This window comes from Vitis vinifera, chromosome 5 (genome assembly GCF_030704535.1).
Source record: "Vitis vinifera cultivar Pinot Noir 40024 chromosome 5, ASM3070453v1".
NCBI lineage: Eukaryota > Viridiplantae > Streptophyta > Magnoliopsida > Vitales > Vitaceae > Vitis > Vitis vinifera.
Genome location: NC_081809.1, coordinates 996,108 through 1,023,339, shown reverse-complemented (window position 1 = coordinate 1,023,339; position 27,232 = coordinate 996,108). Strand labels below are relative to the sequence as shown.

Below are 27,232 nucleotides of genomic sequence, written 5' to 3'. Positions count from 1 at the left end.
ATCTTTTAGTTTTCCATATATTATACATATACATGTTTTTTAATTTTAAATTTTTTTATTTTTCAAGGCATCTCTAAGAGGAGTGGGCGTAAAGATTTAAAACGCTTCCGTCGACCATTCTCTCTCTTCTTCGCCTTTCTTCTTTTTCTCTCTTTTCTCCCACCGCTCTATCTCTCTCTATAGAAAAACTAAGTAGAAAGCTCTAACAATATTCGCAGAGCTCCCTCCAAACAATCCCAATTCCCTCTCGCACGTGCTCCTCACTCGCTCCGTGTTTTTTTTTTTGGTTTTTATTTCTCTCTTTCGAATCCTTGGACTCTCTCGATCCCCATTCGCTGTTATCGCACAATCGACGGAGCCCAAGGCTCACTCCCGTCCACGAAGCGGCGTCGTTTCGCGCCCCAACGGAACTCCATTGAAGGTAGGGTCATTGGGGTTTGGATTTGGGAAGAAAACGTAGTTTAGGGAATTGCGTAGGGCTAGTGCATGTATTCAATTGGATCTTGAATTGGATTTTTTTTTGTGGTTTTTTTAATCCTGAATTTTTGTTCAGTTTAGTATTGAGTGAGAATGACTTGAATTTGGGGTTTCAGAGGAATGCATTATGGATTATGGCAAGCAAGGGTTTTGCAAGAACAGAGGGCGAGTTTCGGGCTTGTAGCGATTCCTCTTCTGGTTAGCTTATCTCCAGCATTGCAAAGGTTTATTTTTATTTTTATTTTGTTATATTTTAAATTTTTTCTCGGTTGAGTATAGTGAATTTTATATTTTGCACTTTAATGTGTTGCATTGCCTTTTCTTTTATTACTTTATTTGTTTCTGATTCATGATTTAGATAGGGATTTCAATCACGTGGCAGTGAATTGTTTTACTGTTTGATGTGTTCCACTATCTAGTTGACAATATATGACTACATTTTTGACAGTCATCTTGCAATCAGAACAGTTTTTTTTTTTTTTTTTTTTTTTTTTGTGGATTTATCAGATCTTGTATTAGGTTTTGAAACTTATTTGCGTAGGAGGAGTTTTTGTTTGGATGTGATACCTGAATAGGTTGAATATTGTAGGCTATGTCTAATTGATACATAGAATATCGAAATATAGGAGGGAACAAGCAGAGGTTTTTCATTGATTACTATGATGGAAGAGCGAATTGGACAGATACAATTGGGGTTTCTTTAGTTTAGTAAGTTTTTCTTAAGGTTTCCTATTTTTTATTTTTGGTTTTCAAAAGTAATGAACTTACAGTCAGGAAAATAATAATGTAAGATGGGGACAACAACTATAACACAGGGATAATGCAAAAAAGGGAAAAATAGAGAAAAAAAGGTGTCCCAGTGAGAAACTAATCAATCAAGTTCCTTGTTGACCATTCACTTTGCTGAATAAATCCAGTTCCCTGTTGGCCATTCTATCAACCCCATGAGGGGCTACATCTACTCCCAGTTAGTTTCAGCTATGTTGATGGCAATTTACAATTTAAACTATAGAAATTCTTAACTCTATTATGCAATATCTCTTCAAAAGGGCCATGATCCCTAACATGATATACGATTGGGGTTTCTTTAGTTTAGTAAGTTTTTATTGAGGCTTCCTATTTTGTATTTTTTATTTTCAAAAGTAATGAACTTACAGTCAGGAAAATAACCATGTAAGATGGGGACAACAACTATAACACAGGGATGATGCAAAAAAGGGAAAAAAAAAGAAAGAAAAGAGTATCGCTGTGAGAAACTAATCAATCAGGTTCCTTGTTGACCATTCACCTTGCCGAATAAATCCAGTTCACTGTTGGCCTTTCTATCAACCCCATGAGGGGCTAAGCATCTACTCCCTCTTGGTTGTCCAAAATGTCATGCAATAATTTTGAGGGTCTCCATGGAGCTTAAGGGTTAGCTTTCAGCTAAGTTGATGACAATTTACAATTTAAATGCAATATCTCACTATATCTCACCAAAAGGGCCATAATCTCCAACATGATATACAATTGGGGTTTCTTTAGTTTAGTAAGTTTTTATTGAGGTTTCCTATTTTATATATTTTGTTTTCAAAAGTAACGAACTTACATTCAGGAAAATACCCATGTAAGATGGGGACAAAAACTGTAACACAGGGACAATGCCAGAAAGGGAAAAAATGGGGAGAAAAAGAGTATCTGAGTGAGAAACTAATCAATCAGGTTCCTTGTTGACCATTCACCTTGCTGAATAAATCTGGTTCCCTGTTGGCCATTCTATGAACCCCATGAGGGGCTAAGTATCCACCCCCACTTAGTTGTCCAAAATGGCATGCAATAATTTTGATGGTCTCCATGGACCTTAAGGGTTAGCTTTCGGCTAAGATGATGACAATTTACAATTTAAACAATAGAAGTTCTAAACCCTATTATGCAATATCCCTATTATGCAATATCTCATTATATCTCACCAAGAGGGCCATAATCTCCAACATGATATACAATTGGGTTTTCTTTAGTTAGTAAGTTTTTATTGAGGTTTCCAATTTTATATATTTTGTTTTCAAAAGTAATGAACTTACAATCATGAACATACCCATGTAAGCTGGGGACAACAACTATAACACAGGGATAATGCAAAAAAGGGAAAAAATAGGAAAAAAGAAATGAGGATCCAAGTGAGAAACTAATTAATCAGGTTCCTTGTTGACCTTTCACCTTGCTGAATAAATCTGGTCCCTGTTATCCATTCTATGAAACCCATGAGGGGCAAGTATCTACCCATTGTTCAAAGTCATGGTATCAGTCACTTGCTCGGCAAGTCCCAAGGTGCATTGGTCTTGATATCTAAGATCGATATCATGTGATACACATAACATGCTAGTTAAAAAATTCAAAAAACTCTAAGACTAATACAAATTTTAGAAAAATAATTATAATTAGACAGACTCAATAAATTAATAACTTAACATCTATCACATCTAACTTTATCTAAATAATTATAAATACATGCATCACAATTAGTTTATGAGAATTTAAAATTTTTGGAACACTACCATATTTATTTTTACACCAAGTACCAATTTTTAATAGTGGTATATCTTGAAAATAAAAATAAAAATGATAAAAGGTGATTGGTAAGAATAATTATTTTGAAGATGAATCAATTTGAAATTTGTGTTGTAACTTTGAGTTGTACCATGAGTTGGTCAAGTGATTCATATTTGAGTTGAAACTGAGTTATTGTTGGACCAATCAACTCGGATATTGGACTCATTGCAGCCATGGTCGAGATGGATGTGACTCAGTTGATACATACCAGTATCAGCTGATACTTTGAACCATTATGTATCTAACCCCACTTAGTTGTCAAAAATGCCATGCAATAATTTTGAGGGTCTCCGTGGACCTTAAGGGTTAGCTTTCAGCTTAAGTCGATGACAATTTAAAATTTAAACAATTGAATTTCTTAACCCTATTTTGCGATATCTCATTATATCTCACCAAAAGGGCCATAATCCCCAATGTGATTTTTTTTTTTGGTGAATTATAAATTTATAATAAAAGAAGAGAAAAATGATTCTTGCATCTCTTCTGCATTCCAGTGAATCGAAATGATGTGTTTTGGCTTGTATTACTTGTGAAATTCTGTTGGATATATTGTGTTTCAAAATGATAGTTTTAACATGAATGCTTGGTTTATCATGTCTAGGTTTTATGAGAAGTATGGCTCTTCAGAAATACATTCCTTCTGGTGATGCACCTTCTGTTAGTATGAAACCTTTGAGTTTTTCCAGTAAGGTTCAGGAGAAAGTTCAACTTGCTGATCCGGAGGGAAGTCCTACCATGGATGCTGATGTGGATATTGACCTTAGAGAAGTTTATTTTTTAATTATGCATTTTCTATCAGCTGGACCATGTCATAGAACCTATGGGCAGTTCTGGAATGAACTTCTTGAACATCAACTTTTACCTAGAAGATACCATGCTTGGTATTCAAGGAGTGGCTTGCGCAGTGGGGATGAAAATGATGACGGATCATCTTTTCCATTAAGTTATAATAAGTTGGTGGAGAGGTATATAATATGCTTCTTGTCTTGCTCTAGTATATCCTTTTTGGTTTTCTAAGTCTTATCTTGGATAACTTATGTGGTAAATGGTTTATGCTTTTCCCTTTCATATTTATCTGTGTGTTGTGTGTGTGTGTGTGTACTATGCTACGTCAACTATTCACAGAGTAAATCCTGTTCCATTATCCATGGCATTATTTATGATATTAATTAAGAAGCAAGCAATGGCTCGAATCCATTTCAATTGACAATCACCATTTATGTTATACAGGTACCCTCATATTGGGAAGGATCATTTGGTAAAGCTCTTGAAGCAACTGATACTGAGCACTACCCATCCATCACAAGGCATGATTCGTGGAAATGTGCCAAATGCAGCTGATGTTCCTACCCTTCTAGGAACGGGCTCCTTTTCACTTTTGGGCAGTAAGTGACATTTATTTTAGTCTTTGAGCACCACATATATTGGCATGTAATACCTTTTGGTGCCTGAAATTAAATTTGGCAACCCATGGACAAATGAAAAACTTGTTTGTCCTCTGATTAAAAAAGGAGGAAAACCTCTCATCTGTCATCTCTTTTTTCTGTTTCTTTGGCAATTCCTTTTTCCATCTATCACATTTTCACTTTCATTTGTTTGTGAATGGAATCCTTCCACTTATTTCTTGTGTGGACCTTTTCTCTTTTTCCTTTTATTTTCTTTGGCAGATGATATGGACAAAGGACACAACGAGGTGAATCCTCCTCCTATTCACATGCGTTGGCCTCATATGCAAGCTGATCAGGTCCGGGGGCTAAGTTTGAGGGAAATTGGAGGTGGTTTTACAAGGCATAATCGAGCACCATCTATTCGTGCGGCATGTTATGCTGTTGCAAAGCCATCAACTATGGTACAAAAGATGCAAAATATTAAGAAGCTAAGGGGACACAGGAATGCTGTTTATTGTGGTAAGCTTCTTATTCATGTTAGTCATAGTTAGCATTTGGATATATTTGCAATATGATACTTATAGTCATCCTATTATCAGCTAGGACCATACTGTTTGATCTAACTTGTCATTGAGTCGCATCTGTTGAAAGAATATTGATGGTACTTTTGGAGGTAGTCATAAGCATTGTACAAAGCACATATAGATTTTGTAATCATGTTGTGTTTAGTAATTTATCTTATGCAGCACTTAATGCATTTGCCATGTTTGTCTTATATCAAACTGAGAGGCATATTTGTCTTGAAAATAACCGAAAACTATTTTTAAGGACTGTTCTCAAAAACTCCTTTTTGAGAAATGTTTTTGAAAACATTGCAAACAGACCCTTAGATTGCCACAGTGTTCATCTCACAGTTCAATGGCTTCAACCTTACTAGAAAATGGACCATCTGTTTAAGCTTTCTGTGAAACATGTTGATTCTAACTTCTGTTTATGGGTTGTCCCCCCCTGACAAAGTGTGCTAGCTTTAGGACCCGACTGTTTTCTAGTGCCAGGCTAATGTATTCTGATTGAACTTCTATTTCTATCTTAGCTGCAAAATATTTGTTGGACAGGAACACCCCAATGGAATAATGAAATACAAAAGTTCTAATGAGCAGGGCCTGCCAATAATAATAATAAAAAAATCCTCTTCTGTCCACAGTAAAATTATAGAAATTTTTAATTTTATCACCTTCCAACATTATCATTTATAAGATTAGTTGTGTAGAGTTTACATGTGTTGTCCAGTTATTCTCTCTTCCCTTGCTTACACAATCAATCAAAAGTCACTATTCAACCATTGCCAGTGTAATCAATTTACTTTCCAACAAGTGACTTTTCCACAAATAATTTGTGTTTGATTCATGAATGAGTTGGGATTTTGGTACTGTTTCAAAATAGAAACTATGCTATATTTTATTGGTTCACCTCCTAGACATGTGCCTGCGTGTGTCTCTTTGGTCCATTTGCAAGACATGCAACTGACAACTAGTTATCCCCAAATTCCAATTAAAAGAAGGAAAAAAAAAAGAAGAGACTAGTTATCCCTAAAATTCCCAGAGAAATGGAAATTCCATATTTTGTTTGGTAAACTGGTTTATGATCCTGAGTTAAATCATCTATCAGTTCTTGGTAAGCACTTGTTTGGCAGGTTTTGTTGAGTTGAGTTGATTCTTTGGTAGAACTTTAAGAATTGATCTCATCTTCTCTATTCTCCATTATGTCCGCAATGCATAAATCCCATTTCACTTGCACTTTTCAGATAATCCTGAAGTTGTAATGTCAAAATCAGAATAACAAAGCATGGTTACTTCCTTCCTTTTTTCTTTCTTTCTTTCTTTCTTTTTTTCGTTTAATCAGTAAATGAAGAATCTATTGAAATAGTGCCAATGAAAGGGGGTGCACCCTAAGTATACATGAATGCTTCCTTTCTTATTTTGGTGGGCCGATATAAAATCCATCACTCATATTTGAAGATTTTATGGTTACCTACCAAAAAAAAAAAATATTTGAAGATTTTATGGTCATGGCAGAGCATGTGCCCCTGTTCTCTTGCCTTCAAGAGAGAGTGTAAAGTAACAGTCGCAGTATTGCATTTGATGCATTTCTATCTGGTGCTTGTTTACACTAGGCATCCACTTTTGTTCACCTAATGATTTTCTCCCTTTGTGCTTTAACTATTGCTGTTACTATTTGGTCCTTTATTTCTCCATCTCAGGGCTTGTTAACATGGCACATTTTAATTTTGAATCCAGGTTTTAAATTAGTATTTAGAAGATGATGATCACAGATAAATACCTAACAATTTTGCCTTGATGATACTGCAGCCATTTTTGATCGGACAGGCAGATATGTTATTACAGGTTCAGATGACCGCCTTGTGAAGATCTGGTCAATGGAAACAGCATATTGCTTGGCCAGCTGCCGTGGACATGAAGTGAGTTTTGATTGTCTATTGACATTCATGCATTATTTGTTTCTTTGTTGCTTTAATTATTTCAAATGTCTCATTCTTGCTTGAAAGGGTGATATTACTGACTTGGCTGTGAGTTCTAACAATGCTTTGGTGGCATCCTCTTCAAATGACTGCATCATTCGAGTTGTAAGCTTCCTTTCCTTTCAAGCAATCAAGTGTTTCTTGTTTGATAATCATTGATTGTCTAATTCCTTCTGGTTTATTTCAGTGGCGTTTGCCAGATGGACTACCAATTTCAGTTTTACGTGGACATACTGGAGCTGTTACAGCTATTGCTTTTAGTCCTAGACCAAGCTCTGTATACCAACTATTATCGTAAGGCTGATTCTTTTGGTTTTTGTTCCATGTAGTTTCCATTTTGCTGGGCCTGTGAAATTTTGGTCTTGTGCTTAGCTTCATTATTACATATTTTTTGCTTTAATCTGTGCTTATTAGTTTGCATTCTTTCATAGATTTGCTCAGTTTTTAAGGAAAATCAAATTAGAAATTTTTTTTCCTGAAAAATTCATTAGATTAATTGTTTAAAGTGTATTTAAGGTTAGAAATCGATGATAAAATGGAATTATAGAAGAGGAGGGAAAAAATTATTATATTAATTGTTTAGAGTGTATCAATTGTTGTCAAAAGCATGCATGAAACATCGGTACTTAAATAAAATTTAGAATTGCAATAAATATTGGGCATTGTTATTTGAGTTATTTGAATGTTTTTTTTTTTTATAAGTGAAAAGGAAGTATATTAATAAAAAAGAGGAAACACCAAAAATCAGTACCCTCAAAGTATATAGGGAGTATACTCACCGCCTTCCCTTACTAAGAGCCTATCTAGTCTAAAAAACTTATAAGAGAAGAAGAGCTCAAAACTAAGGAAACCCTGACCCAAGACCAAAGATTATATACAAAAGAATATTTCAATCTTTGAAGCGAAAACTCCTCATTCCCGAAAGCTAATTTATTCCTCTCCTTCCAGACTGACCATAATAAACATAAAGGAGCCATTTGCCAAGCCCTCTTGCACATTTTCCCCACAAACACTCCATTCCATCTAAGAAGAGTTTCATTCACTGTACACGAAAGAGTATAAGACACACCAAAAAGGGAGAAGAGAAGGTTCCACAAGACCCGCGTCTTAACACAATGAAGTAAGAGGTGATCCACCGTTTCTGCTTCAGATAGACAAAGAAAGCACCTATTTGCCAAAGAGAACCCCCTCCTTTGAAGTTGCTCCAAAGTTAAGACTTTACCCCAGGATGCCTCCCAAGCAAAGAAAGCTACCTTTGGAGGCACTCTTACCCTCCAAATACTTTCGCTAGGGAACATAGAAGAACCCCCACGCTCCAAAATAGAATAAAGAGACTTAACTGAGAAAGCGCCACCATTTGAAGCTGTCTAGACCACTCTATCTTCCTCCTCCCTTTGTACCTGAAAGGTTTGGATCTTATGCAACAAAAGTTCCACCATCTCAATCTCCCAATCATTAAACGCCCTTGCAAAGAGAGAAGTTCAACCATCCCCATCTCCCGCGGGGTACCAAACCTCCGAAACCCAAGCATTCTTAGACAATGAGATGGAGAAAAGAGAGGAGAAGGACTCACAAAGTGGCTCATTTCCACACCACTTGTCCGTCCAGAATCTCACTCTCTGCCCACTACCCATATGGTAGGCTAACCTACTATCTAAAAGCGACCACTTCTTCTTAATTGCTTTCCACAACCCAACACCGTTTCTCCCATTTACTTCCCGAGTGCGTCATCCCCTCTCCTCTTCGCCATACTTGTGACTTATGACACACCTTTAAAACGCCTCTCTTTCATATGCATACCGCCAATTCCACTTACACAAGAGAACACTATTCATCAGAGCTAAATTTCTCACACCTAACCCATCTTTCTTTTTATCCAAGCAAACCAAGTTCCACCTAACAAGGTGTGGCTTTTGGACGAGAGCTCCCCCACTCCACAGAAAATCCCTCTGAATCTTCTCCAATCTCAACCTCACTTTTCTTGGCAAATAGAATAGAGACAAAGTATATAGGCATGCTAGAAAGAGTGTTTTGGATTAGGGTGAGTCTCCCTCCTTTAGATATATACTGCCTCTTCCACATAGCAAGCCTTCTATGAAAATGCTCTTCAATCCCATCTTACATAGCCATTGAATTGAAAGGTGCCCTAGAGGTAAACCCAGATAACAGGAAGGGAGCCCACCCACTTTACAACCCAACTCCAAGGCCAAACCCTCTATATCATTCACCCTACCCACCGGGATCAACTCACTCTTCTCTAAGTTGATCTTCAACCACATGAGACGCCAACTTGGATAAGTCATCTGATCTAAAGACTTCTCACAAAAAACCAACGTGTCATCCGCAAATAACAAATGCGAGATTTGAACCCCCTCACCACTCCTACCTCTCACCCTCCGCCCAGATAAGAAGCCCCCACTAATAACCCTTCTCAACATATAACTAAAAACCTCCATGGCTATCACAAACAAATAAGGGGAGAGAGGATCTCCTTGTCTCAACCCCCTCGAGCTTTGGAAAAAACCGGAAGGAGAACCATTAATTAAAACAGAAAATTTCACAGTAGAGATGCACCAATCCATCCACTTTATCTATCTTTCCCCAAAACCCATCTTCTTAAGAAATGCCTATAGAAAGCTCTAACTAACATGATCATAAGCCTTCTCTACATCCAGTTTACATAACACACTTCCAACATTGTCTTTCAGCCTTGAGTGCACAACCTCGTTTGCAATCAAAGTTGCATCCAAAATCTGTCTATCCTCAACAAAAGCATTTTGGGACTCCGAGATCACTTTCCCCATCACCTTTTTAATTCTATTAGCCAACACCTTGGCCAACAACTTGTAGAGGCTGCCTACAAGGTTAATTGGTCTAAAGTCTTTCAGATCTTCTGCACCTCCCTTCTTTAGAACTAAAACCAGGAAAGTTGCATTTAGAGATTTAACAAATTTGCCTCTCTCATGAAATTCTCTAAAAAAACCCATGATCTCAATCTTCACTACGTCCCAACAAAATAGCCAAAAAGCCATGGTAAAGCCATTCGGACCGGGAGCCTTGTCCTTGCCTAGATCTGAAAGTGTTGAAAACACCTCTCCTTCCGAAAGAGGAATCTCCAGCCCCTCAGCCTCATTGCTAGCTAACCTCATGAAAGACAACCCCTCAACACAAGGACGCCACCCTCCTTCTTCAGAATACAGTTTTTGAAACGTCCTCACCACCCTATTCTTTAAATCATTCTCCTCCGTATGCCAACAACCAATTTCTTCTGCCGTGGGCATTCGCCATCCTGTGAAAGAATTTGGTGTTATTGTCCCCCTCCTTCAACCATAGTTCCCTAGACTTTTGTCTCCTAGAAATTTCTTCCCTCAACACCCAAGTCTTATAAGACTCCTTTGCCTCATTCCTTGCTTCACAATCTTCCAGACTCAGAGTTGAATGTTTCTCCAATTCATCCTAGTACTCCACCTGTCTGAGAGCTTCACTCTTTTTAGTGTCAATTAAACCAAAAACTTCTTTATTCCAATTCTTTAAAATATCTTTTAAGGCTCTCAGTTTTGCATCCAAAACAAAGCTGAAAGACCCAATATAAGATAAACTCCCCCACCACTTCTTCATCTGATCCTTGAACCCCCATTCCTCCAGCTACATGTTCTCAAATCTGAACGGTGAAGGACCTCTCTTCAAACCTCCACCTTCTAGGAGGATGGGAAAGTGATCAGAGACTGGTCTAGGAAAGATCCTTTCACGGCCCCATTGAACATACTGTCCCAATTATTTGTCGCTAAAAACCTGTCAATCCTAGACTGGGACTGATTATTTAACCCGCCTCGCCATATAAAAGGACCCCCTTGTAAAGGAAAGTCCCTTAGCTCCAAATTCTCCACCACTTCTGAAAATCTCCTATTGAAGCAGAAAACCCATCTTCCCTACTACGCTCCTTTGGATATCTGACCATATTGAAATCCTCCCCCCACACACCAGGGGTCTTTCCATAAACCTTTTATTGACCCAAGCTCCTCTCAGAAATCCTCTCTATCCCTACTGCACATCGGCCTATACATTCCAGTGAACACCCATATCAGCCCATTCACACAATTCTTAAACCAACATGATACTGAAAACATCCCTTCTTCCACCTCCAACAATTCAACCAATCTGTTGTCCCAGAACACCAGAACACCTCCAGCTGCCCCCCTAGAATTGATTGCTCTCTAGTCTAGATGCCTTCCCACCCTCAGACTACAGACAAGCCCCGTTCTCATTTCCTTGATTTTAGTTTCCTGCAGGAAAACCACATCCACTTTATTGGATTTTATGACTGACTTAAGGACTTTTCTCTTATCACTGTCGTTTGCCTCTCTGACATTCCATGATAAAATCCTTATCTTCATTTACACCCCGATCCAGAAAACCCTCTAGACATGCCTGTAGCCACCTTAGCTCTTTTATAGCTTACTTTCCACTCCAGCTTCTTTAATTCCCTACTGGATTTTGAAGCCGCAAACTTCATCTTTCTATGCACCCCGTCTTGGCTCTTTTGTTCAATTCTCCCCTTCATTCTCCTCAAAAGGTACAAAATTTCCTCCTCGAACCCTTCTATCGGCATACCTAGACAACTATTGAACTTCGCAAGGCAGCTGGAACTCCATCCTTCATCTCTCTCCACCTCTTCCATCTGAAGGGCCATTCTTTCCGCTAATGGACTCTCAAAACCTTATCCGAATGGGATAATAGCTAGTTCAGACACACTTGCACCGCCAAGCGCAGCCCGCGGAGACTTGTTTCGCCATTCACGGGCCGAAAAATCTTCCATCAACTCATTATGCAACGGAACCCTACTCCTCGCCCCTTCCGTTGACCCAAATAACCCACTGGAAGCCCCCTCCGTCCCCATCTCAACAACATCGGGCCCCAAGAAAGGAGTAGAAGAAGAAGAAACCTCAGGCCCCAGAGAGAGAAGAGAGAGTTTGTGGCTAAGGGGATACCTGAATGCTTCATCCGATAGTGCCTCGTCAGTGAGCTTCAAACGGCCAAGAGACGAACCCCCAACGTCGGCACCTTCCACAGCCAGGAGCTCCTGCTCCAGCCCCGCAGAGTCCTCGACGTGGTCAGCGGGAGCCCTAGATGGGAAGGGCTCCCCAAAAAGACTCGGTTGGGCCTCAGGGATCAAAGGCCCAAGAGGCCTCTTTGAAACCTTTTCCCAGCCCGAAACCCTAGGACTTAAGGAAAAAAGGCCCTCAGCCCAGCTCGTTGCACCTCTTAAATCCATTTCATTTGCCCCTTTTAAAGACTCCCAGCAAACAAACTTGGGCCCAGGCCCACTCACTAAAGAGCCCGCTGCAGGAGCTAGAGTTGACCTACCCCCTACATCGTTTGCATTCCTTTGTCTTCTGCCACACTCCACCTGCACATCTGACCCCCTGTTTTGAATTTCAAAATGAAGCTCCCATACACTAACTCCAGCGCATGTATTGCCCCCACCTTCATCCCCAACCTCACACCCTTTTCTCTTCTGCAGCCAGGAACTTGACTCTACCTGAGACACCCGCGGGGAAGCTTCCCACCACAGGCTAAGCTCCCAACTAGTATTTCCAGCCACCACCTGTAGAGACCCTGGCCATTTCTTCCCCGAAGCTTTAACCAAAATCTGAGCCCACTGTAATTGGTAAAAGAAAGCAGTTTCCTCATCCACAACTACAAAACCCCCCACAACACTCTCCAATTCTCTTAAAAACCTCTCTACTCCAAAGATGAAGAGGAAGTCCTACAATCCTCACCCAAACTTCCTTAGCATGGCTCTCTTTCCAAGTACATCCCACTTCTGGTCCTCACCTTTGCAAGATAAACTCTTTATTCTTGAATCGTTTGCTCCCTCTTAAAAGCACCATATCAACTTCCCATTTATTTTCAAACTCAAATAACACAAGGGCCCCACCCAACCTGGAAATTCTTAAATCCCCCTTAAGCAATCAACTTTCAACCGCTCACCTCTTCAAGGAAGGCAGAGGAGGAACGGACTCAAGACTACCACCAAAACAGCCAACCAGACAACGCCCTAGCTGCTCCTCCCTGCAAAGCAATTCCCGGTCCCCTAGGTGCACCCTTAAGGAATCCCCTAACTCTCCTGTCTTTCTTTTCACTACTTCTGCAAACGAACCCGACTCTTTCTCTAAACCTTTGACACTACTCCTCACCTTATCAGAGGTTGGAACAGCCGGGAAGTTATTCCTCACAGCTGGAGTGGAGACCCTAAGAGCCCTTAACTTCTTAGCCAACAGTAACCAACCCCCTACCAAACCTTTTCCTTCTGGAAATACAAGACAGAACTTCTTAGCTTCCACATCTCTGACTGAGTAGAGTAAAAACCTACCAGCCTCATTAGAACGACAATCCAACCTAAACTTTCTTCCTCCTTCTTCCCAAACTTTTAAACGCCTTGAACTTGACTCGCCTCTAAGCTTCCACACCTTCCAGCAGTAGACTTAAGCTCTTTTCACCAAATCTTATCCAAGAGGAAAAGCCTTTGCTCCTTTCCAAAATAGTTTCTCTCAGTTTACCTCGGACCACTTCAATGGAGATTTCGAATGTCTTGGATTCTACTGCAAGCCAACACTTTCCACCTTTCGAAACTCCTTTTGACTCCTCCATCCCACTTTGGATGTTTGTATGTCTGACTTGCCTCTACACCAAGCTTCCATCATCACATAGCTATAAAGTAGTCCAAAACAAAAACACTCATCATGTAGAAAGAAACTTTTTCCGAAACTTTTTTTCCTCTTTGGGTGAGGGATTTGATGAGCTTGTAAAGTTAGAACTCTAAAATTGGCACACAAACACATGCATACCAAATATATATGCTAGTACATGACTGGTTGAACCTTGGAGCTAAAACTTATAGTTAAAAATCTCAGTATGTGCAGCCTCATCCTCCTAGACAACAACAGAGGCTCTATTTTGATCTAGGGATGCCTTTGGATAGTACTTTTAGGAAGCTCTGAGATATAAGATTATTGGTAACTATAGTGCTCAAGCCTCTCCTAAGTCCTTTACCCCCCCACATTTTTGGATAAATGTAACTTTCACTAGATAAGCAGGTTATGATATTTTTTGTTGCATTGCCTTGCACAATGCCATCCAGGATTTGATTAATAATGGGGTAGTCCGCCTTCCCATATCAAATGTGATCAATAATTCTCTCCCGACACACTCTACATATACTATTCCTTCTCCTCTTGGCCTTAATCAGATTGTTGTAGATCTTGGCGATTCTGACATCCACATGACATTTTGAGATCTTTGGTTGTGAGTTAGAAAGTTCATAGATGGGAATTCCATATCTTTGTTAAATTTAATTGATTGGTTTTTGTTTTGATTGATTGGTTGGACTTTGGGAGTTCCTCTTAGCAGTTCTTAAGAAAGATAGGTGCTGGTGAATTGTGCCCTTGTTTGGTTTTTTTCATGGTTCAATGCGGGTATAATAAAACAACAAACAATAAATACTAAGAGTCGCTGACTTGATAAAAAAATGGTTTATGGAAGGTGCAAAGCCCTACAATTCTCGTATCGCTTTCTTTGTGTTGGTGAATGGTACCCTTGTTTGTTTCTTTTTCATAGTTCCAGGGGATCAAGACAAGTTAATCCTCTTTCTCCCTATTTATTTATTTTGGCAATGGAGGCCCTTAGGGATGGGCAGTGAGGGGGTAGAGGTGACCCACCTTTTGTTTGCAAATGATATCCTCATCTTTTGTGATGCTTCTTAAGAGTAAATGAGGCGTTTTTGTTGGATCCTTATGTGCTTTGAGGCAGTTTCAGGGCTAAAAATTAATTTGACAAAAAGTGAGCTCATTCTAGTAGAGGAGGTTCCTAATGGGAAGGATTTGGCCTTTATTGAGATGCAAAATGAGGAAGCTCCCTACTTCATATTTGGGGCTTCTGCTAGGAGCTTCTTTTAATGCTCAAGCAATTGGGCAGGTTGTGGAAGAAAGATTTATTAGAAAGCTTGCTATGTGGAAGAGATAATATATTTCAAAGGGTGGAAGACTATAATTGATTAAAATTACTTTGTTTAGTTTGCCAATATATTATATGTCCTTTTGTATCATCCAAAAAAAAAAAGAAGTGCGCGAGACTTGAAAAAATTCAGAGAAACTTCCGTTAGGGTGGGGGATCTCAGGAGAAAAAATCTCATTTGGTGAAATAGTCAATTACATGTTGAAGAAGAAAGGCAGTTTGGGGGAGAATTTTGTCTCCTATTCAGTTAAAAAGAAGGGGGTGACCCTTGGTGAACAGATGCAAACTTTGTAAAGTAGAGGAGGAATTGGTTGGTCATGTCCTGAAATGGGAATATTATGGCCCCTATTATTCTCATTGTTTAAAGTAGAGTGGATGATGATTTCTACAGTTAGAGAAACGTTATCAAGTTGGCATGGGACTTTCAAGGGGAAGAAGCGCATGAAGGTTTGGAGGGTGGCAGCTTTATGCGTACTTTAGACCATCTAGAAGGAAATGAATAGTACAACATTTGTCAATGAAGAACAATCAGTTCAATCTCTCAGAAACCCCTTCCTATGCTCTCTTTGGCTTTGGGCAAGAAAACCTTTAAAGGATACTTGTATGTCTATTCTAAATTTTGTTGATTGGTTGGACTTTTGTTGATGTAACAGGGGTGTCTTTTGTCAATCTCTCCATCTAAAAGCGCCTTTTTGACACCTTTATATACTCCCTGTTTACTTTGGTGATCCCTCTTTTGATTAGGTGCTGTTGCTGTTGCTATTTTTCACCTAAAAAGAAAATTTTGAATTGATTGGTTGGGTTCAAGTTAAAGGGGAGAAGTTTTTACTTTGTTTTCCTTTTCTCCTTTTTCTTGGTTGTTTTGGTGCCCTTTGTATATTACCTATGTATTTCAGTTTCTTTTTGTCAGACACTGTTAATAATATTTTTGTTTTCCTATCAAGAAAAAAAAATTCTATGCCAACCTATCCTGAACCCTAGCATGAACTACAATAGATGAAAACAACTCCACCAACTTTTCAGTTTCCATTCGTGCCACCTTCCTCACCTCACACAGTAGCTGGCCCAGCGTTTTGAATGTCAGCAATAACAAACATGTATGGGAATCAATCTTTCAATACAGTCCCTCCTCACTATTCATCAAATTAAAATTCAACTATTACCCACTGATATACTAGATGTCATTTGGAAGACATCACATCTTCTCCCAATAATTTTCTCTAGAACCATCTGATAAGCCTTCCCCCCTTTTCCCTTGAACACCAACTTCCCTCCTTTAACTTACAATAACTTTCCTCTCCCCAAACTATCCTACTCTAGCAATTTCCTAGTGAACCCTTGTTGGGAACAAACTGGGTTTTAACAGAAGCCATCCTTTTACTGCCTTCGTAGGAAGTTACGCTGAATTTTGTTCAGGCTCAGTTGAACTGCCTATAGAATTATGAAATAGGTGATAAACTAGATAAGTAGGGTAGAGGGGGTGCTTTTAATGCTGTGTGTCTTCTCCATGGCTGGCATTTCCTTTTCCAAGATGCAAACCTTGCATTGAGCCACTCCTCTACAGTGCCCCAAACCAAACCTACCCTAAACAAAGCCCCCAATGAAATGCCCCCAAATAGGTAGTCAACAATGTACCCACTTTATGACCTAGCATAATATCAACATATCGACATTCAACGCATTAACAGTGAAGATACAGTACAACTATTTACAATATGTAGGATTAGAATTCTTGCATTTGAGTATTAATAATCTTGTACCTCGTCTGTGTATCGATATGTACAATTTCCAGTGATAGTCTTGAATCTTTTTAAGCTATAGAGCTGAAGGCAAGTATCATTTTTTAAATTGAATCTTTATTTCTGTTTTACTTTCTGATTTCCTGCATTTTTTTTTTTTTCTTTTTCCTTTTTGTTTTTAAATAATTTTGTAGGGTAGCAGATCAAATTCACTTGTAATGAAATTTGTATTAACAAGCTAATGTTATCTTCTCTATTAACTCAAGTTTTGGCCTTTCAAAAATCAGGTTGCTAATTGTTAAAATGCCAAAACTTGAGGCGTGCAACTTCTGTCTTAGTCCTAAGTGATCTAGCAACTTTGCAGCCATATTCCAAAATTGGGTGGCTCTCATTTTCCAGTTAACATGTTCCAATAGAAAAAAAGGTTTCCTGTAAACATATGGTCCTTGTACTACTTTACATTATTAGAGTTTTGCAATCCTGGTTGATTAGGCGTATTCAGGTGCTTTTACATCACTTCTGCTGTTTTGAAGTATTTGGATTTTGGAACTTGAATTCCCTAATAAATCCACCCATTCCATGCTTCTTTGTTCAGTTGAAAGCATGAATTCTGTGACCTTCATAACATGGATTCTGTGGGCAACGATTATGTGTTTTTCTCTGTAACATTTCCTTTTCCTCTGCAGGTCATCTGATGATGGAACATGTAGGATATGGGATGCTAGGTACTCCCAATTCAGTCCGCGAATATACGTTCCAAGGCCTCCAGATTCTATAGCTGGTTGGTTTTTGCATTCATGTTTACTTATGATTAATTGACTGGTTCATGGGTACAAAAAAAAACTGATTTAGGCATTGTGGAACGGTTGCAGGAAAGAACAATGTTCCATCCTCAAGTAATGGTCCCCAAAGCCATCAAATATTTTGTTGCGCATTCAATGCTAATGGAACTGTCTTTGTCACTGGTAGCTCAGACACTCTTGCAAGGGTACATCTGATGATATCTGCTTTGAGTTATACTTTATGTACCATCTTCTGCTTATTATTGCTTGTTTTCTCTTCCACAAATAAATGGACATGTATTCTCTGTAATCATTGGCAATCTTCACTGGATTTATACTGGTTTCCTGAGTGAAGTTTGGCTATTAATTTAAGTTCTCTTGTAATCAATAGCTCATCATTTGCAGGTCTGGAATGCTTGTAAATCCAACCCTGATGAATCTGACCAACCAAATCATGAGATGGATATATTATCTGGACATGAAAATGATGTTAATTATGTGCAATTCAGGTTAGGTCGTCCTGTTCTGTTTCCAAATTATCATGAATAAATTTTGTATACTGATATGACGCTGCTTTCCCATATAGTGGTTGTGCTGTATCATCTAGATTTTCCGTGGCTGAATCCTCGAAGGAAGAGAATGTTCCAAAATTCAAAAATTCCTGGTATGTTTGTATTTTTTCTGTTTTGAGTATTATATTATATGGTCTACCTTTTTCTGTTGTTGCTTTTATTTTTATTTTTTAATACCTCTTCAAGTAATGATCTATTATTATATTCTGATAATAAAAAAAATCTATTATTATAGACATATAAATGTTACCTATAATTTTCCAGGTTTACTCATGATAATATAGTCACCTGTTCTCGGGATGGCAGTGCAATTATATGGATTCCAAGATCACGCAGATCACATGTAAATTCTCCTTGCAGATGACTTTAATTTTTACTATATAATTTGTTGTCATTCAAAAAACATCCCTTATCATAAGCTTTTCTCATGATGCCATCATTTTTGGATTATTCTAAAACTCTAAGAAAAATAATGTGTTAACTTCTCTTGGTTTAGGGAAAGGTTGGTCGTTGGACACGGGCGTATCATCTCAAAGTTCCACCTCCACCAATGCCTCCTCAACCCCCACGAGGAGGTCCGCGTCAAAGAATTCTTCCAACTCCTCGTGGTGTTAATATGATTGTGTGGAGCCTGGACAATCGCTTTGTCCTTGCTGCTATTATGGGTAAATTTCTTGTTATATGTATACATATATATTATATTATATTTTTCACTCAAAAGTGAAGTTTCTATCAAGATCTCCTGCAAATATGGTTGCTTCCTTTGTTCCTTTTTTGACACTCCAGATTAGAAATGGCTGCTGATCTTGCCTTAGCCAAAATAAATTTTCAAATGATTGAAAGGAGCCAGATTTTTTAAACTTATTAGAGAGAATTTTAGGCTCCTAGCATGCAGTCGTTTTGGCACAAGTTTTGTTGTGTGTTGTTATTATTTTTTAATGGTATACTGTTGTTATTTAATGCAGATTGCAGAATATGCGTCTGGAATGCTGTTGATGGTAGTTTGGTACATTCTTTGACAGGTCATACTGAATCTGTAAGTGGTTTGACCTTCCCGTTTACATGGATGCATTTCTAAATATTCTTTTATAAGAATGTATTTCTAAAATCATCACTATTTTATGCGGCACAAAGGAATAGCTCGACTATCACATTGTGCAGTTCCATCATACAATTTGTAAGACAACTTAATGCATCTAGTACTCATTTTTCTGTTATATTCATAATTTGGATAAGCATGGAATAAGGGTTATATGTACTACTAGGTTCGGTTTGGGCTGACATTCATTGGATGGTTCTTTACATCTTATTTTTGCCAGAGTGACGCTTGTTAATATTATAGCAGGCTCATTTCTCCTCTTTGCTTTGCTCTTCATTTTTGTTTTTCTATTCTATTTTAATTTCATTATCTAGATGTTTTTTGTCATCTTCTTTTGTCTATGAATCTATCCCATTTCATTGTCACTACATGTGTTGCTAAATTATTCTATCTTATGTTGTATGCCTGATTCCTTTCTGTTGATTGGAGTTTTTTGATATCTTCATTTTTGGTATAAGAAACCTGTTCATTGTTGTTGTTTGTCAGCACTTTAGTTTGCAACCTGTTATTTCAACTTTATGATATTTCAGTGGCATAACCGTATGTAATAGGACATGGTTTTGAGCATAGTTGTTAACTTGTAAAATGCATCGTGTGTCGTTTTTTTATTTTTCTGTTTGGTATCATATTGTATGTCGTAAGTTTTTCTCTTCAGTGAAAAATAATAGAAAAAATGTGCGTATCTTTGAAAGTATGAAATATAGCCAATTTTATGAAAGATAATAGGATCTAAAAAGTTAAACTATACCACATTATATGAAAACATTGAATGTAAAAATTTTGACAAGTTCACATTAACAAAATATGACTTTAATATATCGATTCATCACATAATCCACAAAAATATTCTTCCATTTTTAGCTATGATTTTTAGTTCCAAATTCTAAATATGCATGTGCACTTATTGTGTTATTAATTGATATATATATATACACACACTAGCAGATTCAAGTGGGGCTTAGAGGGGGCACATGCCCTCCCTGAAAAATAAAAAATTTACCATGCAAAACTAGGTTTTGATCTCACAACCTCGAGTTTTGAAGAGAAATTATACTACCAATGAGCCAAATCTTACTTTTTACCTTATTTTTGCCCCCTTGAATCTAATCTCTTTTATTTTGCTTCCTCTGGATCCTATTTCTGGCGGTGCCCCTATATATATATAGTTCCAACTTTTCAGGTTCATCATCATTCCTTTTCCACCAAAAAGGAAATAGAAAAAAACTAATATATTAAATAAAAGTTTCTCATCCACTAATCACCATCATTTTCACTATCAACATTCAAACCGTTCAAATGAAAATTCTCTAATATTCATTGCAAAAATAAACTTACTTGACTTCTAGTATAGCATTTAACAAAAAGATTGAAACTTTGGTGTTAAGTTTCTCTGCATGGATCAACTATTTATTTCTGCCATGTTGATTGATCTATTCAAATGTTGTTTTATTATTGCTCTAAGTTCTGATCCAGTCTTCTTGCTTTCTTATGGACTTTCCTTATGTTGGATCAGCATGTGTCTGTCATATAGCCCTCTAGAAATATGCCTTCACACGAGTCTTCCTTCCCAATCTTCCATTTGAATTAGTAGGATTGTGCAAGCAATGTTACTTCTAAATGATTTGAGAACATTTTTTTTTCCAAGTGTGATCTGGCATCAACAATAATTTTCTTATTTTTCAGCATTGTGTAGTTTTCCTACCAATCTTTTCAAAATAGGACACACAATCCATCTTCCAATTCTTGTCTTCTTTTGAAATAGCAAAAACTTATTTGCATGGTCCAGTTGTATGTTATTAGGACTCAACTAGTTTGTAAATTTTTCTTCGACTATTACTGATTCAGCCTTTGTACGCTTATGTCCTAGAGAAGTTATCTGAGATTTTCTGTTGTTTGGGAAAATTATGTATCAGATAAGGAAATCTTCTTCTTCTGACTGTATTGTTGGCATTCTTGGCAGACATATGTTCTGGATGTTCATCCTTTCAACCCCCGGATTGCCATGAGTGCTGGCTACGATGGGAAAACCATAGTGTGGGATGTAAGTTTTTAGTTTTCAAAGCTCTTTGAAGTTTTTGCTAGCTTTCAATGTTTATTTAATGTAATAATACTTGTGCTTTTAGATATGGGAAGGCACACCTATCCGGATCTATGACACTGCACGTTTCAAGTTGGTTGATGGGAAGTTTTCACCGTAAGTGGATTATAGTAAGGCTAGGATTAGAACTTTATTTGGCACTGATTGTATTGCCACTTCTCTTCAATTTGATTTAACCACTTTCTACATTAAAATTGTAGTTGTGTTTTATTCATTTTTATCATTAATTTTTGGCTCTATAATATTGTGATTATCTGAGTTGTCTTAAATTTACTCTTTCAATGCTTTTGTTTGAGCTAAGATTCGTAGTTTAATTTAGTGTAGTCTCCACCTCTTTGGAAAATGTATGCCTGCTGCCACTTCCAGAATGTACTGCCTACTGACTCATAAATTTTCATTCTTTTCTACCCTGGAGATCAATATTCTTTTGAATTTTTTGTTTCAAAGTTAAAGCTTTGGCACTATTTTACAAAGCCTTGCTTTTCTTCTATCAAGATGCATGCAAAGAAAGGATGCTTTTACAGCATTCAACCCTCAAGGAACAGAGTTTCCTGACAATCTCTGTACTAGCGTGCATAAAATAACAATGGTACATTTGCTTGATTTATTAAACTTGCTTCATGTTTTGTGATCCCATTCAAATTTGGAGTTACCTTTTTTCTTTATGCTCAATTTTTTCCATGTTATAATTCAATTCACATGGACTCTCAATTCTATGGTACTTCACTTAATCTATAAATTTGCATCAGAATACCAACAAATATGCCTTTGTCTCGTCTGCAATATATGAATTGTTAATTTTTTTGGTGGTGAATATAGGGATGGAACGTCAATTATACTCTCTGATGATGTTGGTCAACTATATATATTAAGTACGGGTCAAGGCGAGTCCCAAAAGGATGCTATGTATGATCAGGTATTAGAAAACTATAAATAATTAGGTGTAGAATTTGTTAGATTTTTTGTCTTAAGTAGGGTTCTTGTAACTGTTAATGATACTTATTTTTCATGTACTTCAACAGTTCTTCCTCGGGGATTATCGTCCTCTTATACAGGATACATATGGAAATGTCCTTGACCAGGTTAGTTGACCATTTTTATGCTTCTGGTTGGTTAGTCATTCTCTGTGTGTTGTACTTTGTATTACTTAATATTTCTTACAGACATACAGGGTCTGGATGAAATTTGTCTAGGGACTGACTAATTTTTGCAATAGTGTTAAGAGGAAGAGAGGCATTCTGTTTTTGATGGTCAATTTTGTTGATTAGTTTTTTTTATGTCTTTAATGGTCTATATTTCCCTTTATGATGAATAAAATGCTTGGTTTTGTAAATTTTTAGTAGACTAATGTGGAGTTGCAGTTTAAAAATTTTAGCATATTACTTTCATGATTGCTTTGTAATTGGAAAGCCTGTGGAACATTTGATTGATGCAGGAAACTCAGCTTGCACCATATCGGAGGAATATGCAAGATCTGCTTTGTGATGCAAGTATGCCTTTACTTCTTCTAGTTCTACACATCGATTTCCTTTATAACAGTATTATTCATCAATCATTTCATGTCATGAGTGCTGATTATTTATTGTGAAATGTCAGCCATGATACCATACCCAGAACCCTATCAGAGCATGTATCAGCAGCGGCGATTAGGAGCTCTGGGAATTGAATGGCGTCCTTCCTCACTGAGATTGGCTGTTGGGCCAGATTTCAATCTGGACCAAGATTACCAAATGTTACCATTGCCTGACTTGGATGTATTGATTGATCCATTACCAGAATTTATAGATGTCATGGATTGGGAACCTGAAAATGAAGTGCAAACTGATGATACTGATTCAGAGTATAATGTTACTGAGGAGTATTCTACTGGAGGGGAACAAGGAAGCTTAAGTTCCAATTCCTCTGGTGATCCAGAGTGCAGTGCAGAAGATAGTGATGTTGAGAACTCTCATAAAGATGGCCTCCGCAGATCAAAAAGGAAAAAGCAGAAGGCAGAAGTAAATTACCTTTTCATATATCTGATTTCAAATTCTTATTTGAACTTGCTTGAATTGAAATTTCCTTTTTGTTTTTTAATTTACTTTTTCAGACTGAGATCATGACTTTTTCTGGGAGGCGAGTTAAAAGGAGAAATTTAGATGAGTTTGATGGTAATTCACTCAGAAGTAACAGGACTAGAAAATCAAGAAGTGGCCGAAAAGTTTCCCACAAAAATTCTTCTAAATCGAAGTCATTGAGACCTCAGAGAGCTGCTGCTCGCAATGCTCTTACTTTGTTTTCCCGAATGAAAGGAACATCTACAGATGGAGAAGATGAAGATGGCTCTGAAGGTGATTTGTCAGAAAGTGAATCCTCACTGGAAGATTCTAACATTGAGAGTGATGAATCCGATGGTTCTTTGCAAAATGAGCAATGCAAACATTCAAAAGGAAAAGAAGTATCCTTGGATGAGTTTGAAGATATGGATAAACAGCATGAGCATCCTGAATCTTGTATGAATGCGGGAAACAGAAGGAGATTGGTCCTTAAATTCCCAATTCGTGATTCAAATAGACTTTTGTTGGCTCCAGAGAACCAGGCTGATTTAGTGGGGTCATCATCTAAAGCTCCTCAGGAAGCCTCTGAAGTAAATAGGAATCATTTAAGCTCCCAGGATCTGGGGTACTCTTCTAGTGATGCAAATTGCAATAGAATCGAAAGAAGAGAGAGGGGGCAACCTGAAAAGATTGAAGATCATTTAGACCTGTTTGAAGGATACAAGGATGGGAAAATTAGATGGGGAGGAGTCAAGGCTCGCACATCCAAACGTCTGAGGGTGGTGGAACCCATGCCTTCAGACACTGACGCTAGATCTAGACAATGCATTGATGGTCATGATGCAACTGAAAACACTATCAATGGATTCCAAGAACCTGAAAAGAATTATGACAGAATATCCCCTCATTCAGAAATCAAATATCATGTAGAAGAGACAGGCAAAATGGCTCATATGAATGGGCAACATTTTGGGAATGGTGCTGTTGAGGGTCTGGATGCTACATCAAATGGAAAAAAGCACTCTAGCTTCAATGAGTGCATGAATTATGATGAACCACCAAAACAGGTGAACATGGTTGCTGGTGACACAGCTGCATCTTCTGTCCAGCATTCTAATGGGACTGACCACCCTCCTCATTTGAAAGAGAGCTCTACATCATCGACAAAGTTAAGGATAAGGTCAAAAAAGATTTTAGAAGATCCTGAAATTCCTTCTGATCCAAAAATTAAATCTTCAGTAGAAGATTGGAGCAATGGTCGATGTGACACATTATCTGAAAGTCAATTGGAAATTGCAGAAGTGCCTGACTGTGATGATACAGATAGACCCCATTCGGATCATGGAGATTGGAATGGATTGCTTAAGTCTGAGGCTGCAATTGAGCAAAATTCCAGGTCAGTTTTGCAAGACTCACAGGGGCTATATTCACATGTAAACAATAAGATGTACAATGCTGTTTACAGAAGGTCAAGGTCCTACAGGACTAGAACTAATTCAGAAGGTGAGGGTGGTGGCATGGAAGAAAGCACTTCAAATGCGAGCAATCATAATCTTGATTCAGGCATGGATTTCCATGAAGCAACAACTGATGGGGCTCGTAGGACACGGTCCATGGGACTGAAGGCAACTACACGCGACCCAGATGTGACTTGCAGTAATCTCAAGTTGAGGCTAGGCCATGGATCAGAAGATACATTAAAAAGTGTCGATAAGTTTTCTGTGAATAGATCTGATGAACTTCCATGTGAAGAATGGATGTCAAGTTCTAGGATGACAGTTGGGCTGAGATCTGCTAGAAACAGGAGGGCCAGTTATCATGTTCGTGATACAAGTCCAAGTCCAATGGAGAGACGGAAGCCACATCAATCATCAAAAAAGGTGTCTTGGTTGATGTTGTCAATGCATGTGGAACCCCGATATATCCCCCAGCTGGGTGATGAAGTTGTATATCTGAGACAGGTAAATAGGAAGAAACTCAGTGGTTTATTTACCGCTGCTACTCGCATATATTCTTTCTTTTTGGGATTTGGACTTAAAATCCTTTTCATTGATTGACCTCATGGATGCATTGTTTTTTCAGGGCCATCAGGAGTATATAACTTATAGTGGCTCACATGAAGCAGGCCCTTGGACATCAGTCAAGGGAATCATAAGAGCTGTAGAATTTTGTAAAGTTGAAGGCCTTGAATATTCTCCATTTGCAGGTTCTGGTGATAGCTGCTGTAAAATGACACTTCAATTTGTAGATCCTACTTCCCATGTGTTTGGTAAAACATTCAAGTTGACCCTGCCTGAAGTGACCAGCTTCCCAGACTTTCTTGTTGAAAGAACTCGGTATGATGCTGCTATCCAGAGGAATTGGACTTCTAGGGACAAGTGCCGAGTCTGGTGGAAAAACGAGGGTGAGGAAGATGGGAGTTGGTGGGATGGACGGATCTTATCTGTGAAGGCCAGATCTCCTGAATTCCCAGACAGTCCATGGGATAGATATGTTATTCGGTACAGGAGTGAACCAACAGAAACACATCTGCACAGTCCGTGGGAACTTTATGACATTGGTACTCAGTGGGAGCAGCCTCATATTGATGATGAGAGCAGAAACAAACTATTATCTTCACTTGCCAAATTAGAACAGTCGGGAGACAAACCTCAGGTAATCAAAAGCTCAGACATCATTTAATGAAAATAAGCTACTGGTGCATGATGGGTTTTAAATTTGAACAAGCATGCTTACTGATTTTGTGGTGAATATCTCAGGACTACTATGGGATTCAAAAACTGAAACAAGTCTCACAGAAGTCAAATTTTTTGAACAGGTTCGTGTTTGTTTACATTTGGTCATGCTGTTTTGCATACTACCAACATACATGATCGAGATCAGTGTATTTAAGATTCAATGACGTAGGACCTGTAGATTTGAACATGTGTTGTTTACCATTTGAGTATGATTTTCTCAGATGACTAGTTAGGAAGTTGAAATTGTGCCTGGATTGATTGCAGGTTTCCGGTTCCGCTGTCTCTTGAAGTGATCCAATCAAGGTTAAAGAACCAGTATTACAGAAGTATGGAGGCAGTGAAGCATGATGTCAAGGTCATGCTATCAAATGCTGAAACATACTTTGTAAAAAATGCGGAGCTTTCAATGAAAGTGAGGCGCCTATCAGAGTGGTTTACACGGATGCTTTCATCTATATAAGGCCTCTCAGAGACAATTTTGTAGACAAATCAGCAATTAATGATTTTTTTTCCTTCATTTTTTCTCTCTCTCTCTTGTAGATATTCTTTCTATTTTATTTATCAAGCTTTTAAGTTGTACCCATTGTTCCAATTTTGGAAATTGGTTAATCTTTTTGGAGATTCCTTTTAGAGCTGAGGATAGATCTTGGGTAAAAAGTAGAAGTAGCTGGGGAAAATTTTCCACCAGAAAATTCATTCATGTATAGACTGACACTTGAATCATCATCATTAATAATGACAATGAAAAGAAGAAAAGTTGATAGTTAAGTTTCTTTTTCCCATTTTTCTCCCTTTTGGCTAGTTCGCCATTTCTCCTGGGATCAAACCATTGTACTGAGATCTTCTTTGTGGTGTTTTTCATTCACTTTCTCTCTAGATTGTTCTGTCATTACTTTTATGCACACTAAAGGCATTATATACTATGACTTACATACCGATGATAAGAAGAGGTTAAAATAGAATAGGGTATTATTTTCTAAGCAGTTAGGGATCACGTGGCCCTTTTGGCCCTAAAAAAAATACACTGTAAGTCATATTTTTAAATCGCAACCATGAGAGATTCGAAAAAATTCATGAGCCTCCCCTCACACCCTCCTACCCACCCATATACACCCTGGGAATAGATTTTTTAAATCCTATTCCACGTCCTCGTCCTGCCAAA

The 27,232-nt window shown here is 38.0% G+C and overlaps 1 protein-coding gene across 3 annotated transcripts; it reads left to right on the top strand.

The window, feature by feature from the left end:
- The first annotated feature begins 97 nt into the window (after nucleotides 1-97).
- On the top strand, nucleotides 98-26,838 carry LOC100248159 (uncharacterized). 3 transcript variants are annotated; one of them, XM_010651225.3, is made up of 25 exons: nucleotides 98-421; nucleotides 594-675; nucleotides 3,668-4,031; nucleotides 4,297-4,451; nucleotides 4,734-4,973; nucleotides 6,824-6,933; nucleotides 7,021-7,098; nucleotides 7,181-7,287; nucleotides 17,432-17,526; nucleotides 17,618-17,733; nucleotides 17,933-18,036; nucleotides 18,114-18,191; nucleotides 18,364-18,442; nucleotides 18,596-18,764; nucleotides 19,065-19,135; nucleotides 21,159-21,239; nucleotides 21,322-21,392; nucleotides 22,116-22,212; nucleotides 22,319-22,378; nucleotides 22,732-22,786; nucleotides 22,893-23,293; nucleotides 23,386-25,293; nucleotides 25,415-25,987; nucleotides 26,092-26,150; nucleotides 26,335-26,838. In XM_010651225.3, the coding sequence occupies exons 2-25, from the start codon at nucleotides 612-614 to the stop codon at nucleotides 26,528-26,530; spliced, it is 5,331 nt and encodes a 1,776-aa protein (XP_010649527.1). In that variant the 5' UTR covers nucleotides 98-421; nucleotides 594-611; the 3' UTR covers nucleotides 26,531-26,838. The 3 variants fall into 3 exon arrangements, with proteins under 3 accessions (XP_010649527.1, XP_010649528.1, XP_019075661.1); XM_010651226.3 differs by having other exon boundaries at nucleotides 594-701; XM_019220116.2 differs by having other exon boundaries at nucleotides 554-675.
- Nucleotides 26,839-27,232: the final 394 nt, after the last annotated feature.